Here is a 16,655-nt window from a genome sequence, read left to right on the forward strand (position 1 = left end):
CCTTTGGGCAGTATTGCTATTTTAACAGTATTCTCTTCAGATCCATTAATATGAGATGCTTTAGTATTCTTTAATTTCTTAGCATTTATTGATTGATTGTAGTTTTAACTGTATAAGTCATGCACCTCCTTGGTTCAATTTATTCTTAAGTATTCTTTCTGATACAATTGTAAATTGAATTGTTTTCCTAATTTCCTTTTTGGATTGTTCTTTGCAAGTGATTTTTGTGTTGTTTGTATCCTGTAACTTTGCTGAATTCATTTATTAACTCTAATAACAATTTTGTTTGTGTGTGGATTCTTTAGAATTTTCTATGTATAGGCTCATGTCATTTTTAAATGGAGGTAGTTTTACTCCTTAGGACCTTTCGTATTTGAATGCCTTTTATTTGTTTTCCCTGCTTGGTTACTCTGGCTAGGACTTCAAGTACAGTGTTAAATGGAAGTAGCAAGAACAGGCAGTTTTGTCTTGTTCCTGGACTAAGGGGGAAAGTGATTTCTAAAACATGTATTTTATATGTACTTGAGTAAAGGTATAAAACTCAACTTTGTATTTCTGATGCATAGTGCGTTAGAGTATGTCATTCTTCCACTTTTTTCCATAATGAGGATATAATATTTTTAGGTTGTGAAAATAACTTTATTAAAAGAAGGAAAAGGTGAATACTTTTCAACAGTAAAACTGTAATCTGGCAGTGTCATGAATTGCCTTTGAAGAGGCCTATAAAAATGCAGGTTGAAGTGTCATATAACTTTTATTAGCCAGAACAAATGTAACTAGAAATAAAATTTTTCTCCAAGTCACACATTGGATAGAAAAGCAGAAAACCAGAATAGCCGTAGATAAATAAATAAAAATACCAAATCTTAAAAATAGCAAAAGATTTTTGGCATGTAATTATACCTTGTGTTATTCTGTAAATGCTCATTTTATTTCCCTGAGTGATTTCATCTACCTGCCCTGTACCCTCAAGATGTTTTTTAGCAGTACTTTACCCAGGCTGTTTCTTATTTCCCATTCTGTGACACGATTCTTGATGGTTATAATTAGCATAGTTTTACATCCTGTAATTAGACTCGAACTTTTTGAAGGCTGGGTTGTGGGGCAGAGAGTTGAGAGCTATGGCTTAAAACTTGGGTATCCTCAGGTCACCTGACACTAGCTAACTGTATTATTTCAGGAAGTGATCTTGTAACTAGGCAAAAAAACCCAAAACCATCTGAGAGCACATTTGCATTTAGATCCTGTGAATTTGAAAAATTATTTGGAAAATACAAATTAGAACCAATTTTTAGTATATCAGTTTCACGAACTGAGTAAAAGGTACTTATTTATTATAATTATTCTGTATCATCCATGTTTTAAAAAGGAAATAGAAAATTTTCCCTTGTAAGCTCGGTGCTTGAGGTATTGACAGTTCATATGAAAAGGACCTTATAGCTTGAATCCTGATATTTTAAGATGTATCCTTAAAATGAGGGTAAAAATTAAGGGTAAACTTTATTCCTTAAAATAATCTTTAAAAAAATAACTCGTGTTTTCTTTGTATCAACATGTTTCCATTTTTTCTCTTGTAGTACCTGTTTGAAAATGGTAGAATAGATAACATTTTTACTGAGCCCTATTCCAGATTTATGATTGAACTTACCAAACTCTTGAAAATATGGGAACCTACAATACTTCCTAATGGTAGGATGTTTATCATTTATTTTGATTCTTTTCATGATATGCCTTCCTAAATTGCTTAATTTTTATGATTATCTTTTTATAAATTGTTCCTTTATATTTCTATCTTGATTTATAGCATATTTGGGCTTTTGTGGAGAAGATCTTTGGTTTATTATTGATTTTGGTAAAATTATAATTTCCATACAGTACTAATGCTAATGAAACAAAAAACAACTGGAAGTTGTATTTACTTTTTAGAAGCCATTTTTGATCTGGTAGTGTCGGTGAGGTTGCACACTCTGCCAGCAGCTGCCACATGCTTCTAGACTGTACCCATCAGCAGTGGGCCTTCTTCAGTAGTTCTTTATTAGTACCCTGTACTGGTTGTTACAAGACTTAAGTCTTCATCCTTGAATTATCTTTGACTCTAGGTCGATGGACAACTCCCTGATTTACTACTGGTCTTAGGCTCCTTGGCTGTGAACGGAGAGGTTGAATGCAATCTTCAAGAATTTGTGCCCCTTTCTTTTTGGCTCGAGAGCACCTTTTAAACATTCTGAGCAGTGTGGTGGCTTGATGCATTTAGCATCCAAAGAAGAGACAGGGGAGATAGAGTTGGAAGTAATAAATTCATGTTTGTGGTTAGTCTCCCAAGAATAGAATGCATAAGCAGCAACAAAGAGAATTGGTGAGAGAACATCAGGAAGGGTTTAAGGGCTGTCATGAGGAGTGTGCTTAAAGGTGTACTCATCTTAATTCTTCTGCAGGACACCTGCTTTTCAAGAAGAATCTCCATATAAGTCATCACAGTAATCACTCTTAATATAAATTTAAAATAAGGGGGGGTGTGAGGGAGGGAAGGAGCTAGCTGCCTTCTAATGATCTGAGCTAAAAGGAAACTGAACCAGTTAACAGTTAGCATAATGATCTCAAATAGGAGTCTGCAAACTGCTTGATCTGGCCTGCTGCCTGTTTCTGTATAGTCCATGAGTTACAAATGGTTGGGAGAAAATCTAAAAAACAGTAATATTTTGTGGCAAATGAAAATGAAAATTATATGAAATTTAAATTTGTGTGTGTAAGTAAACTTTATCGGGACCCAGCCAGACCTGGTTGTTTCTGTATTGTCTGCGGCTCCTTATCTTCAGTAACAACAAAGTTGTTCCGAGCCTCCGTGGCCCACAGTACTTGAAATATTTACCATCTGGCTCTTTACAGAAAAAGTTTGCCAAACCCTGGTCTAAAATAACAATAGATTAAAGCTGTTTCAGGGGATTGCTCACAGTGTCTGCTTCGGTGGAGGCATCTGCTCTTTCTTTGCGGTGCCTTTTCTGGTTTTCCATATAAGGAAGAGGGGGAAAGAGGGGAACAATGGGTCATTTCCTTTATATCTTCTTGTCTGAGAATTTGAGAAATTACTCGGTCCTATTTAGCAGGAGCTTAGTACTGTTACTGCTTTCCCCCTTCTTCGGTGCAGGTTACATGTTCTCTCGCATTGAAGAAGAGCATTTGTGGGAGTGCAAACAGCTGGGCGCTTACTCACCAATCGTCCTCTTGAACACCCTCCTTTTCTTCAATACCAAATACTTTCAACTCAAGAATGTTACTGAGCACTTGAAGCTTTCCTTTGCCCACGTGATGAGACGGACCAGGACTCTGAAGTATAGCACCAAGATGACATATCTGAGGTTCTTCCCACCTTTACAAAAGCAGGAGTCAGAACCAGGTGTGTGGTGGAGTTTGAGAGATTTCTATTCGAAGTCCGGTTAGTATACAAATAGAGACTTACCGCAGCAGGGTAACTGTAAATTCTAGACATGGAAGAGTGTAGCTTTAGTTTACTATGTAGATGCTTTTTTATTGCCAGGGCTGGGTTAAAGTCCGGCCACAAAATGAGAGCAATCACTTGGCTTCACTGTACTTTTATTGGTTTTTAAATTAAAAATTCTGACTTCATTGGTCAGAAGTAGAGCCCAACTCTGCATTGTAAAACTTCCCAGGGAATTTAGGCATACAGCTAAGAATCAGAAGCACTGATTTAGAGGCAGGAGATCAGCCAATTGCTAGTTAAAAGGAAACCTAATTTTTAAATCTACTGTTTCTAAATCCTTTTTTTTTTTTTTTTGACCAGAGCACCTCTTTTTGTTAACATTAACTGTCAATTTCTGAAGAAACTTAAAAGCTGGCGTAGAGTATACAGATGGTGTTTGACTTGATAATTTTTCAACTTTACAGTCGTGAAAACGCGATATGTGCCCATTCAGTAGGAACTGTACTTTCATTGTGGACTTTTGGTATTTTCTGGGGCTAGTGGAATGCAGTATGACCCTGTCTTGTGATGCTGGGCAGCAACAGTCTGCAGCTCCCGGTGAGGCCCGGGGTCACGAGGTAGACACCTATACACTTGCAGCCATTCTGTACTGAGTCAGCTTTTCCACTTTCCAGTACAGTATTTAATCAATGACATGAGATAATCAATACTTCATTATAAAATAGGCTTTGTGTTAGAGGATTTTGCCCAACTATGGGCTATATAAGTGTTCTGAGCATGTTTAAGCTACAATGTTCGTTAGGTTCCATGTATTAAATGCATTTTCGGTTTAAGACGGGTTTATCAGGTTGTAACCCCATCGTATGTCAAGGAAGATCTGTACTGCTTTTGTACACGGTGGAATGACATCAGCAATCACAATTTTCTTAGAAGGTTTATGGTCTTACGTTCCTAAAGTAGCCTATTAAATAATAGTTTGTTTTTAACATTTAAAAAATTAACATATTATGGAACTAGACATTAAACGTATTAATTTGGATCAAAATTATAAGTTTTAAAATTCTCAAAATCAGGTGTTACTTCCTTGGGATAAGAGTGAAATATATATATATTTTTGAATGTGAGAATTTAAAAATTAGTGAAACTAAAGTCTGTAAAGAATAATTGTGATGTTCATGGTTGTGTTAACTTTTCTCTCGGTTGCTCTTTTTCTTTAGAAAATGTAACACCATTGTGCTTTTTTACCCCATGACTATGTCCTGTCTCCTTTATTTTGTTCATATATAGCCCACTTTGTGCTCTGAATTGATATTAATTGGGGGCAGGGAGAGGCAATGTTTTCTGACGAGTTGCTTTACAAGACTGGTAGTAAGTTCAGCTTCTTTTCTGAATGAACGAGTCTTTATATTTAGGTATCCTGTAAATAGAAAACTGGGGTGAATTTTAAGTAGTAACTAATGCAGGAAGCTGGGGAAAGTTCTTTGCCACCTATTAAGAGCGTCTGTAAGAAAAGAAGAAGAAAACCTTTTTCCTCAGGTTTGCAGCAGATCCACCACCCACTACTATTCTCTTGAATAGTGGAATGGAGAAAGTGGGAAAGAAACAGCCCTACTTTCCATGTCTTCACCCTGGTTTCTTTTTGATAACCCTTGGCCTCTGCAAAATTCTGTTGCTGAAAAAGGGCTTGCCCTTTTCTTATCGAATAGTTAACTTCACTGAGAATTTCTTTTCCCAACAAAGACTCCATTTCTCATAATACTATGACAGATAAAAGAGACTTGACAAACACCCAGTGGACACGGATGCCCCACAGTAAAAGCATTTTCAGGTAAAGAGGTGACAGCTTCTCTCTTGAGCTCTTCTGTAGAAGAGCCCTTAGAACCCTTTCTTTTCCTTCTTTATCTTGCTGTGGCTTACGCTATACCTGACGAAATTTCATAACAAAGTCATGTTCAGAATGAGGACCTAACTCTCCAGTACCATGCTCTTTGCCATGCTGCACCCACTTTGGTGAGCAGAGGAACATAAATTTTACAGAACAGGGACTCGGATTTGTTCAGTTCTATTAAGCAGTACCTGAAATACTGCCTAGGACCCCCGTAGGTGCTCAGTCAGTGCTTGTGGGATGCGTGAGTGAACGGGAGGGGGAGGGAGTGACAGTTCTGACTGGAAACAAAGCTCAGTGGGTGTCTTGAGACTGGAAGAAAAGATTTTTCTAATCTTTTGATTATTATTTCCCATCTCAAGATAAACTGACTGTTGGCAAAAGGAAACGAAATGAAGATGAAGAGGTTCCGGTGGGTGTGGAGATGGCAGAGAATACTGACAACCCACTACGATGCCCGGTCCGACTTTACGAGTTCTACCTGTCAAAATGGTAAGCGGTCTTCCTCTGCGCTAGATTCAGCACACTTCAAAAAGTAGTTCCCATGTTTTGGATTTCAGATGCTTGCATATCAGAAATACAACTTCAGACAGGATGTACCTTTAATCTCCTTTTGTCCCTATTCTCATATCTGCCTGGATTTTGGACCCAGAAACAAACTGCTTAATCTTGATAATTGTTTTTCTGAAAATCTCTTCACAAGCAAGAATCGCAGCTAGTGTTTGATCTTTACAACTGTTGTTCAACCTTTTATGTGATAACTAAACTGTTGTGATTTTACTATTTATTTAGGAAAAATTTTAGAGGAGAGGTTGTACTGCTAAATGTATAAATGGAAATACAGTTTATTTTTAAGGAATTTGTATTTTTTGAGTGGTCTTTCTCTTACAGAAACTTTAAGACTTAGAGTTATAAGAGCCACACTAAAGCACTTTTTTCTCAAAAAAATATCGTGACTGGGTTTGCCCTGTGGTAATGTGTATTGAGTGCTCTTGGGGATCATTCCAGGATATTGGGTACTGAGGATATGTGGTTCTCAGCCATAGTGTCAAATGTGAGTTGAATTTTTTGTTGCTCCTAATGTTTTAAATACTGAAGTTTGTGAACGACTTATACTTTGTCTTCTAATAACATTATACTCACCTCCGGTGACTGTAGGAGGAAAAAATATGCAGTTAGAGGTTGCACCTGGGGCAGAATGCCTGTAAACTTATTTCTCTCTCTGGGTGCGTTGCTTATCTATGACATTAGTCACAGTAGGGAAACAGGTGAGAGCCACTATATTAAAGAGTAGTTACGTATTTCCTATACTTTCTGATCCCCAATTTCCTTAGTTTCTTTCTTTCTTTCTTTTTTTTCCTATGGATAGTTCTGAAAGTGTGAAGCAGAGGAATGATGTGTTTTACCTGCAACCCGAGCGCTCCTGTGTTCCGAATAGCCCCATGTGGTACTCCACATTCCCGATAGACCCTGGGACCCTGGACACCATGTTAACACGTATTCTCATGGTGAGGGAGGTACACGAAGAACTTGCCAAAGCCAAATCAGAAGACTCTGATGTTGAATTATCAGATTGAAGTGGAAGTGGGGTTCCTATTTTCATACACATGGGTATGCACCAAACTGTGAATGCATCCAGCTCTGGAAAACGATGTACAAGTCCAAGTCCTCTTGACTTGATTATAAGATAACGGAAAGCAGATGACTCGTGAACCACAGTGTGGATGTACAAATGAAAATTGAAGGAAAGAATATGAACTGAGAAATGTTGTTCTTTGGCAGTGATATAGTTCTTAGACATCTTCAGAATGACTAACCAATTTCTCTGAGTGGTGCATAATCTTATTTTGTTTGGGAATAACAAATTGTGGAATATTTTTAAGGAAAACTGTTGTATAAAACTCTACCATAGTAACCTTAGACCTTAGAGAGGTAGCTTTGAAATAAAACCTTGGCTGCAGTAGGCCACTTGGGCAAGCCCTATGTGCACGTCAGGGGAGAAATCAGTGCAGAGCGAAGAGTGACATCAGATAAGAGGACTGTTGGGACCCAGACTTGAAGACCCAATAAAAATACTCAACTTTTTTCTAAAAGGTAGAGAGTGAAGTGGTCTTGATTTTGATTTTCACTGCCAAGCCAATTCTGTGAAGGATAGAAGCCTCTGGTGCTTTTGCCATGGGTCCCTCACATCAGGGAAAAAAGGCCTTCACTGCTGTTCACACAGTAATGTGTCCCTTTCACTTTCTGGGTCTAGCCTTCTCAGCTATGGGTCTGGATGTGGGTAAATTGAGGTAAAGGGGCTGAAGCTCCACGAACTGATTATGCACACAGAAGATCTGTGGAGCCCGTTAGACCCCAAGTGTCTTGAAATGTTTGTAGAAAACCCACTAAAATGCCCGCTTCTCTGGGTGTCAGCCTTTATTGCTGCTGTCTCATAGCATGAGCTGTGGTACACAGAAATGGGGGTTCTCCTTTTGTTTTCATTTTATCCCCAAATGGCAGCTTTTCTCTCATTGTTTTATCTTCCTGTTTCCCAAATCCTCTTATTTTGTCTTTTGCACCAGTTTCTGGAGGGCCTTGTCGTTTCAAAAATAGTCTCTCTCCTTACTCTGGCAAACCTGTGGGTGATTCCACAAAGACACAGTATTACTTAGCTATCAGAATTATGGTAGAAAAGGTCCTAGTATGTTCCTATAAAGCATTTGGAAGATGATCTTGTTGCCCTAAGAAACTTGAAAATACGCATTCTGGGTTAGGATACAAAGACATTGACTGTCTTGCAGATCCACAGCCGGTCTTAGAGCATTATTCCAAACTCTAGCTGTTTTAGTAGTTCTGTGAGGATCGCAAGTCATAGGTGTGTTTGGCATATCAGTCCATCTCCCTCATCTCCATTCGCAGTTTCTTCCCCCAGAAAATTTTGACTCAAAGCTTTTATGGTGTTGACCAATCACAGAACTTCTTTAGCTGATGTGGATTTGACCCTGTAATAGAAATGAGAGAAGTCCAAAAAGCCTCTTAGAAATTTTAACCTTGAAAGTCTTTTCAATATGTCCCATTTTTTAGATGGGGTGGCAGGTGTTTTGTTTTTTTTTTTAAATAAATGAAAGTCATTTAAATACAATAAAAATTTTAAAGTAGGCCTTTTGACATTGTGTATTTGATGGTTCTGTCCCTCTGCCTGTAACAGATTTCATTTTGGTTACCAGGAAACTTTGTGAAAGAAGTAAATCTGCCCCAATTCTGTATGATTAATTCCATCTGTGTTTGTCATTTCTGACTGGAAAACTTCTTACATCCAGAGCTTGTTTGATACGGAGGAAAAACAACTGGATTGTCTGATAAGTCTGCCAATAAACTATCCAGAAACATCAGTTGTAATAGCCCCCACTATACAGATTTTATGGTTTGTATAAACACTAACAATTCCCCTTCTGTAGTTGTATCAAGAACAAATATTGTTGGCATAGTAGATACATTGTTAGAAAACACCAGAGAGGAAAAAAGAAATCTGTATCTTTTAACTGAGAACAGCTAATACCCAGTTCAATGACTGTATCAGGACTTCAATTGCATGTTAGTCCACAGAGTTGTCCAGAACCTAAATTAATTCGTAAAAGAAAATCTTGATTAATTATTGGTCATTCTTCATAAGCGTAGTTGTTGATATATGTGTCAGACTATTTGCTTTTTAAAATTTTATTAAAATTATGTAAAATTGCATTTTTATTTCCAGGGGAGGGAAAAAAAAACATCAAACAAACAAGCGAAACATCTAAATTATCCTTTCTGTTCTTTTTTGTTTTTTAACCACTTTTGGGTTTTCCCCTTGCAGAAACCACAGAAATATTCCCTTAGAATAAAATAGTATATTTGTATTTGATGGGTGAGTTATTCCTTTTCTTTGACTTGAACAAATTTTAAATATTTTTTTTTCCTGTTTAACCTTATGGGTATGAGCCAACAGATGGTATATTACAAAGAGAGAGCAGTTTTCAGGAAATAAATTATTTGGTTTTTACTTAGTCCAGTAAACATATTGTCTCATTGCAAAGTTTTTTCACTTGTTTTCTTTTTTCCATCAAAAGACTCATTCCCATTTTTAGTTAATTAACTATATTCAGAGCCCTGAAAGCTAGAAATGCCAGGTATCACATATATGTTTCATTTCAGGCAAACTTTTTTGAGATTTACAAAGCTTGCATCAGTTTACCCTGAATGATTTTGAAATTGTGAGACTGGGATAAAGAATATATATGCATTCTTAAGGATAAATACATACTTAACTTGGAAATGGGAGACTAAATGGCATTTTCCTTCTACTCTGGCTCTACCTTGGTGTTATGCAAACACACTTTTCAATTCCACATGGACTGTTTCTATCTGCTGTCTTTTGGCATTCCTAATTTTGAAAACAGGAGTTTTCCAAGAAGTCTAAAGTAAAATGAACTTCTGTGTATGAATCCCGGTTTTCTATTAAATTCAGAATTTAATTTTCCGTGCATATAAAAAAGTTTCCTATGGTAGTGAGTTGAAATTTGAGGAAAGAATTAAGCACTAATTCCCCCAGTTCCTCTTGTGTCTAATGATTGTTGAAAGAGTAATCACTGAGAGGCATTGTTAACACAGTAGGAAGACTGAGGCTTTGGAGCCTAGTCTTTCCACTTACTGGTTGTATACCTTTAGGTAAATCACTTAACTTCTGTGTGCCTCAGTTTTCTTATAAAGTGGAAATAAGAATAACTTTAATGAATTTGGCACATGTTAGGCTTTTGGATGTCATGGATTTTTTATTATAACATGCAAATTGCTAGGCATATAGCAAGATTTTAAATAAATGTTAATCCCTTTCCTGCAGCCTAAATTTTCACTAAGTTCGGTGCTTCTGATTCTGCAAAACATAATATCCTGTATGATTTGAATCAAATATTTAGAATAACTACCATATGTAATCATAAGTTCTCCACTCATGTGCTTACGTGCATATGAATAGTAATTGACATCATGAAAATCCCCTGATAACTTACCGCATTGGAAAAAGGAGGAAATACGTGGTATACCTTTTTTGTTTAATTGGGGAAACTCTGAATGAAATTTCATTTACTTGGTAATGGTTATATACCATGACTTGGGAGCAAAAGAACTGTACAACAATATACATCTCCCCACTTCTTCCTTCATTAACAGAATCCCCTGCTCCCCCATGTTTTAGCTAGACGGTAGTTTCTTTGGTAAGCAAGTATGTTTTCCAGGCTACCTTGCAACCAAGTGTGAACTTAGGACTGACTTTTGACCAATGGGGTGGAAACAGTAGTTTGAAACTAGCAGGCCATACCCTTGAAAGGGCTTGCCTTCCTCTTGTAATTTCCCCTTTTCCATGGGCCAGAATGTGCTCATAGCAACCCGGTTTTGTCTGTGTGGGAAAGGGCAGCATATCCAAAGCACGTGAACCTCATAAGGCAGGGCCGCTTCTCTCCCGAACTGCCTGCTAGCTCGGACCTTCACGTAAGAAAGAAACCTTCTGTCTTACTTCAGCCACTGTTATTTGGTCTCTACTAAAGTGGCCTAACCAGTTTCCTAACAGATCAGTACGCCCGTGTCATGCTACTACTTAACATAAAACTAGACATTCTGATCCAGACCATAAGGAAAGAAAAAGAGACTCTCGGTGTCGGAAAGAGAAATAAAACTCATTACTTTTGTTTTATTTATGTATTTATTTATTTAAAGTAATCTCTGCACCCAGTGAGAGGCTCTGGCTCAGGACCCTGAGATCGAGAGTTGGATGCCTCACTAACTGAGCCCGCCATGGTGCCTGTAAAACTCATTATTTTTAAGTCATATTTTCAGATGTTCAGGTACACCTGTGTATTTAAGAAAACAGCAGACTATTAAAAATAAGTTTAAGAATGGTAGCTACAAAACAGTTGATGAAAACTTCAAGCACCTTTCTACTAGAGCAGCAGCCAATTGGATAATGTGATTAAAAGGAAAAGATACTATTCCAGTAGCAGTGAAAGCTATAAAGTATTTAGTAATTAAGTAATATACAAAAATCCTGTGTTTGTTTTAGTAGGTGGTGTTGGAAAACTGGCTTTTTACATGGAGAAAAACAGGATCCCTAACTAGCATCATGTCCAAAGGTGGGCTCTCAATGGATTTAAAGGTCTTAAATGTGAAAGGTAAAATTATAAAATTAATAGAAATATGGAGAATATTGTTGTGATCTGGGGGAGAGAAGGAGCTTCTTAAATAAAATTCCCAAAGCACAAACCATATGGAGAAAATTTACATATTGATTTTACATCAAAATGAAAAGATGTTTGTCAATAAAAGATGACAAAGACAGGCTCAGAGAAAATACAGGTTTCCCCGCTCTCTGAAGGTGCAGCGTTCCTGTGAAAACTTTAGTAAACCAAAACGGTGTAGAATGGAAATTTATATGGAAAATTTTAGCATTCCCAGACCCCAAAATAACCCCTCTGAGGTTTTTCTGATTCTTCAGGGCACATCTTGCTAGCAGACGCAGAAGATAAACCAAGATAAAGCACAGATGCTTAGACACCATGCAGAGCTACAGAGACTGACGTGGCTGATGCTGGGACGTTGAGGGCAGTTCTCAGGAAAGGAGTTTGGGGATGCCACTCTCGCTCCTCGGGATGTGCTCTGCCTCTCTAATGGCTAGCTGTAAAACTCAGAACGCTATTTTTGCGTTGTGTGAACGTGAAAGTGAAAATCCTGATATCTTTCGGTTAGCAAAAATGGGTACTAATGTAAGTTTTTTGTAAAAGTAAAGTGGCCTAACACAGACTTTCAAAAAGCGGGAATACCTGTACTTGCAAAACTACCAAATGATATGTATCTAGACTGTACCCACAACTGCTGAACTGTAAAGAAAACTGAACAAAGAATAACGAATACTTCATAGAAGAGAAACCCAAACAGGGAACAAGTATATGAAGAGAGATGTTCAGACTCCTTTAGTAATCGTAGAATTTCTCTTCAAATCTCTCAGTTCATGTCCTTAAGATTGGCCAGACTAGAAGAATGGATAATGCCAAGTGTATTTGTGTTAGGATATAAAAACCCTTACATATTGCAAGAATAATTGAACTGCACAGTTGACCCTTGAATAACACGGGAGTCGGGGCAATAATTACACAGTTGAAAATCAGAGTTTTAGTTTTGACTCCCCAGAAACTGAACTACTAATAGCCTATTGTTGACTGGAAGCCTTACTGATAACATAAACAGTCAATTAACACATATTTTGTATGTTATATGTATTATATGTATTACAATAAAATAAGGAAAAGAAAATGTTATTAAGAAAATCATGATGAAGAGAAAATTTATGGTACTGTACTACAAAATAATCCATGTATATATATATGTAGACATGTACAGTTCAAACCCATGTTTTTTGAGGGTCAACTGTATATCCAGCCTGGAAGACAGTCTTAAGCATCAAGATAAGAAAGTTTTGATAGCTTCTACTAAAAAAAACTTCCCTCCTGCCATTAAATAAAAGATTGCTACCAAATGCATTTTGTATATCCATGTAATATAATTAGTATCCTTATTCATTTAGTGAAATACATTGATCGACTTTCTGATATCAAACCATCCTTGCATTCCTTGACAAAACCCTAATTTTACATGTATATTTAATATATACTATTGGATTAGATATATAATGTTTACCAAGGACATTCCCTTCTATTCCTAGTTTGCCCTCAGTTTTTCTTTCAATTATAAAAAAGTGTTGAACTTATCAAATGTTCTTTTTTTTGCGTTTATTTTAATAGTCCTCTTATTTTTGCCTTTTTAAAAGTTATGAAACACATTAATTTTCTTATGTTGAACAGTTTTTGCATTCCTTTACTACAAACCCTTATTAATTTAAAAATATGTATATACTGTTAGGTTTGGCTAGCTAGTATTTTGTTTTGCTTTTGTATCTGTAATCACAAGTGAAATATTTCTTAATTTTTTTTTCTTCAATTCTCATCTGATTTTGGAATCACTAGATTCAAAAAGAGTTGGGCAAGTTTTATTCCTCTTCCATTCTGTGGAACTTACAGAAAACTTTCGTTTCTGAACGCATAGTCAAACTGTAAAACTTACAATTCTGTTGTTTTTCTCTCTCTAAAGGGGAGGCCTTTGCCATTTTAATTCACTGGATGTTCACTGGCCTATTCAAAATTTTTTTATTTAACAATCATATGATTCAGCAATTCCACTTTTTTTTTTTTAAAGATTTTATTTATTTATTCAACAGAGATAGAGACAGCCAGTGAGAGAGGGAGCCCAAGCAGGGGGAGTGGGAGAGGAAGAAGCAGGCTCCCAGCGGAGGAGCCTGATGTGGGGCTCGATCACATAACGCCGGGATCACGCCCTGAGCCGAAGGCAGACGCTTAACCGCTGTGCCACCCAGGCGCCCCTGGCCTATTCAAATTTTTCATGTCAATTTGGATTTTTATATTTCTCTATAATTTTATGTTTTCTCTACAATTTTATATTTCTCTAAGTTTCACATAGTTTTATCTGTATGTTCAGCTTTATTAACATATGGTTCATAATTTTTTCCTTCTTGCATTTTGTATTTGGTATTCTGTTTGCATTTTCTCTTTTTCCTGATCTATCTTACCTAAGAATCTTTTCAAAGAACCATCATTTGGTTTTGTCAGTCTTGCCTTTTCTGTTTATTTCTGATTTTATTACTATTTTTCTTGTTTTTATAATTTTGGTTCATTTTTTAAATTGATGAATGATTGATTGCTTCATTCATTCTTAATCATTCTTATTGCTGAAAATAATATGAAAATGAAAAATGATTTCAAATCTGTTTTTCCCTTCAGCTCTTTAGTGGTGTTCCCAGATTCAGACATGATTTTATCGTCTGTTTGTAGGTGTTTTCTCATTTCCTTTTTTAACCTAAGTGTTATCCACCCTCCCTTTCCTTGCCTGAAATTTTGCCAGTTTTCAGGCTGTTTTTGAGGTGTACTAATATCCATTTTCTTAATTGCTCTTATCAGTATATAATCTCTCAGCTTTTTTTTTTGCATTGAATTCTGTCTCATTAGATACTATAAATATTGATACTAAAAAAATAAATCCCACAGTTAACATTTGCCTGATAATGTTTTCCCATCATTTTTGCTCTATGTTGTTAGATGTTTTATATAGAATTCATAGAATCATTCTAATTTTTTACTCTCTTGTTTGTATCAGTATAGACTCATAGATTCCTATATTATTCACCGGGTTGTAATCTGATGCTCTCATTATGTGTTTTAATACTCAAATTGTCCTAGATTTAACCAATGGAAGCCTGTTCTGGTCGGCTCCTATTATGCCCTTCTGATATATCCCCATCATTTTTTCAGCATTTACTTACTCAAAACAAGATGTTCCAAGATTATTCTGTACTTTCCCTGCCCTAATCTTGGACTCCGTCGTGGAACCCTAATGCCTTAGCACTTGGTGCTCATCGACAGAGGTAAACCTGTTTCTGTGTCCTGTTGGTGTATAGAATCAGTCAATCCATAAACAAATTATACACATATCACACAACTATATACAACTATATCTGTCCATCTCCCTATTTATTTTAGCCTGTGAGTTCTTAACATTTCTTCCAATTTCAGTTCAACCCCTTGGGTTCTTTCTAGCCTTCTCCCTTAACACATTCATAAATCCTTTTACAAAACAGTGAGAAATCTGGTTTGCATTATTATCAGTATATGTACTTACTTTCTGAATCACTTACTTGCACAATGTAATCAGTCTCCTTACCTTTCCGGCCACCCAGCACCTCATTTGCTCTGCTGCTGGGCTGCTTCACTGTGACACCCCTTACCAGCAGGTGTCCTGGGCTCCCGGCACACCAATTACTCCATACCATTTGCTTCCTCAAATGCTAATGTCTCCATGCAGGGGGAGCAGGTGAAAATGGAAAAGAAGGGGTGGGAGTCTGTCTTCAGTTAAGTTTAAGATGTTCATATTCATTTTAACTACTGCTATTAGAACTTATTTCTGCTGTTATTTTTCTTTTCATTATGAGTAAGTGTATCTTTTAATACTCATGACCTATTTCCCCCATCCCCTCCCCCACCTACCTCCCCTCAGTTACCCCATCAGTTTGTTCTCTATAATTAAGAGTCTGTTTCTTGATTTGTCTTTTTTCTTCCCGCCTTTTGCTTGTTTATTTCTTAAATTCCACATATAAGTGACGTCATATGGTATTTGTCTTTCCCTGACTTATTTTGCTTAGCATAATACTCTCTAGCTCCAGCCATGTTGTTACAAATGGCAAGATTTCATTTGTTTTCATGGTTGAGTAATACTCCATTCGTGGACACTTAGGCTACTTCTGTAGTTTGGCTATTGTAAATAACGCTGCAATGAACATAAGCGTTCATGTAATCCCTTGGAATTAGTGTTTTTGTATTTTGGGGGTAAGTACCCAGTAGTGCTGTTACTGGATTGTAGGGTAGTTGTATTTTTGACTTTTTGAGGAAACTCCATACTGTTTTCCACAGTGGCTGCACCAGTTTGCATTTCCACTCACAGTGCAAGAGGGTGCCTGCTTCTCCACATCCTCACCCACACTCATTTCTGGTGTTTTGATTTTGGCCATTCTGACAGGTGTAAGGTGACATCGCATTATAGGTTTGATTTGCATTGCCCTGATGATGAGTGCTGTCGAACATATTTTCACGTGTCTCTTGGCCACCTGTATGTCTTCTTTGGAGAAATGTCTGTTCGTGTTTTCTGCCCATTTTTTAACTGGATTATTTGTTCTTGGGGTGTTGAGTTGTCAGTTTTTTATATATTTTGGATACTAACCCTTTATTGCATATGTCACTTGCAAATATCTTCTACTTAGCACGTTGTCTTCTAGTTTTGTTAATTGTTTGCTGTGCAGAAACTTTTTATTTTTATGTAAGCCCAGTAGTTTGTTTTGCTTTTATTTCCCTTGCCTCAGGAGACATATCTAGAAAAATGTTGCTGTGGCCAATGTCAAAGAAATTATTGCCTGTACTCTGTTCAAGGATTTTTATGGTTTCAGGTCTCACATTTAGGTCTTTACTCTGTTTTGAGTATTTTTGTGTATGATGAAGAAAGTGGTCCAGTTTCATTCTTTTGCATGTTGCTGCCCAGTTTTCCCAATACCATTTATTGAAGAGACTTTTTCCCACTCTGTATTCATTCCTCCTTTGTCGAATATTAATTAACGATATACTTGTGGGTTTATTTCTAGTTTTTCTGTTCTGTTCCGTTGGCCTGTATGTTTATTTTTATGCCACTGCCATTCTGTTTTAATTA

At 36.8% G+C, this 16,655-nt stretch overlaps 1 protein-coding gene across 14 annotated transcripts in view; it reads left to right on the plus strand.

Moving 5' to 3' along the window:
• ZMYM4 (zinc finger MYM-type containing 4) overlaps positions 1-16,553 on the plus strand; it is a 142,213-nt gene extending 125,660 nt beyond the window's left edge. For 10 of the 14 annotated variants that reach the window (XM_057305389.1, XM_057305386.1, XM_048222020.2 and 7 more), the window contains 4 exons: positions 1,578-1,689; positions 3,146-3,433; positions 5,687-5,816; positions 6,694-9,205. In XM_057305389.1, coding sequence (XP_057161372.1) covers positions 1,578-1,689; positions 3,146-3,433; positions 5,687-5,816; positions 6,694-6,901 — 738 coding nt within the window. In that variant the 3' untranslated portion in view covers positions 6,902-9,205. Of the gene's footprint in view, positions 1-1,577; positions 1,690-3,145; positions 3,434-5,686; positions 5,817-6,693; positions 9,206-11,397 lie in introns of those variants that run through there. The other 4 variants (XM_048222022.2, XM_044390549.3, XM_044390550.3 and 1 more) reach the window with 3 other exon arrangements.
• The last annotated feature ends 102 nt before the right edge of the window (positions 16,554-16,655 follow it).

The sequence above is a fragment of the Ursus arctos genome, unplaced genomic scaffold (assembly GCF_023065955.2).
Source record: "Ursus arctos isolate Adak ecotype North America unplaced genomic scaffold, UrsArc2.0 scaffold_32, whole genome shotgun sequence".
Classification (NCBI taxonomy): Eukaryota; Metazoa; Chordata; class Mammalia; order Carnivora; family Ursidae; genus Ursus; species Ursus arctos.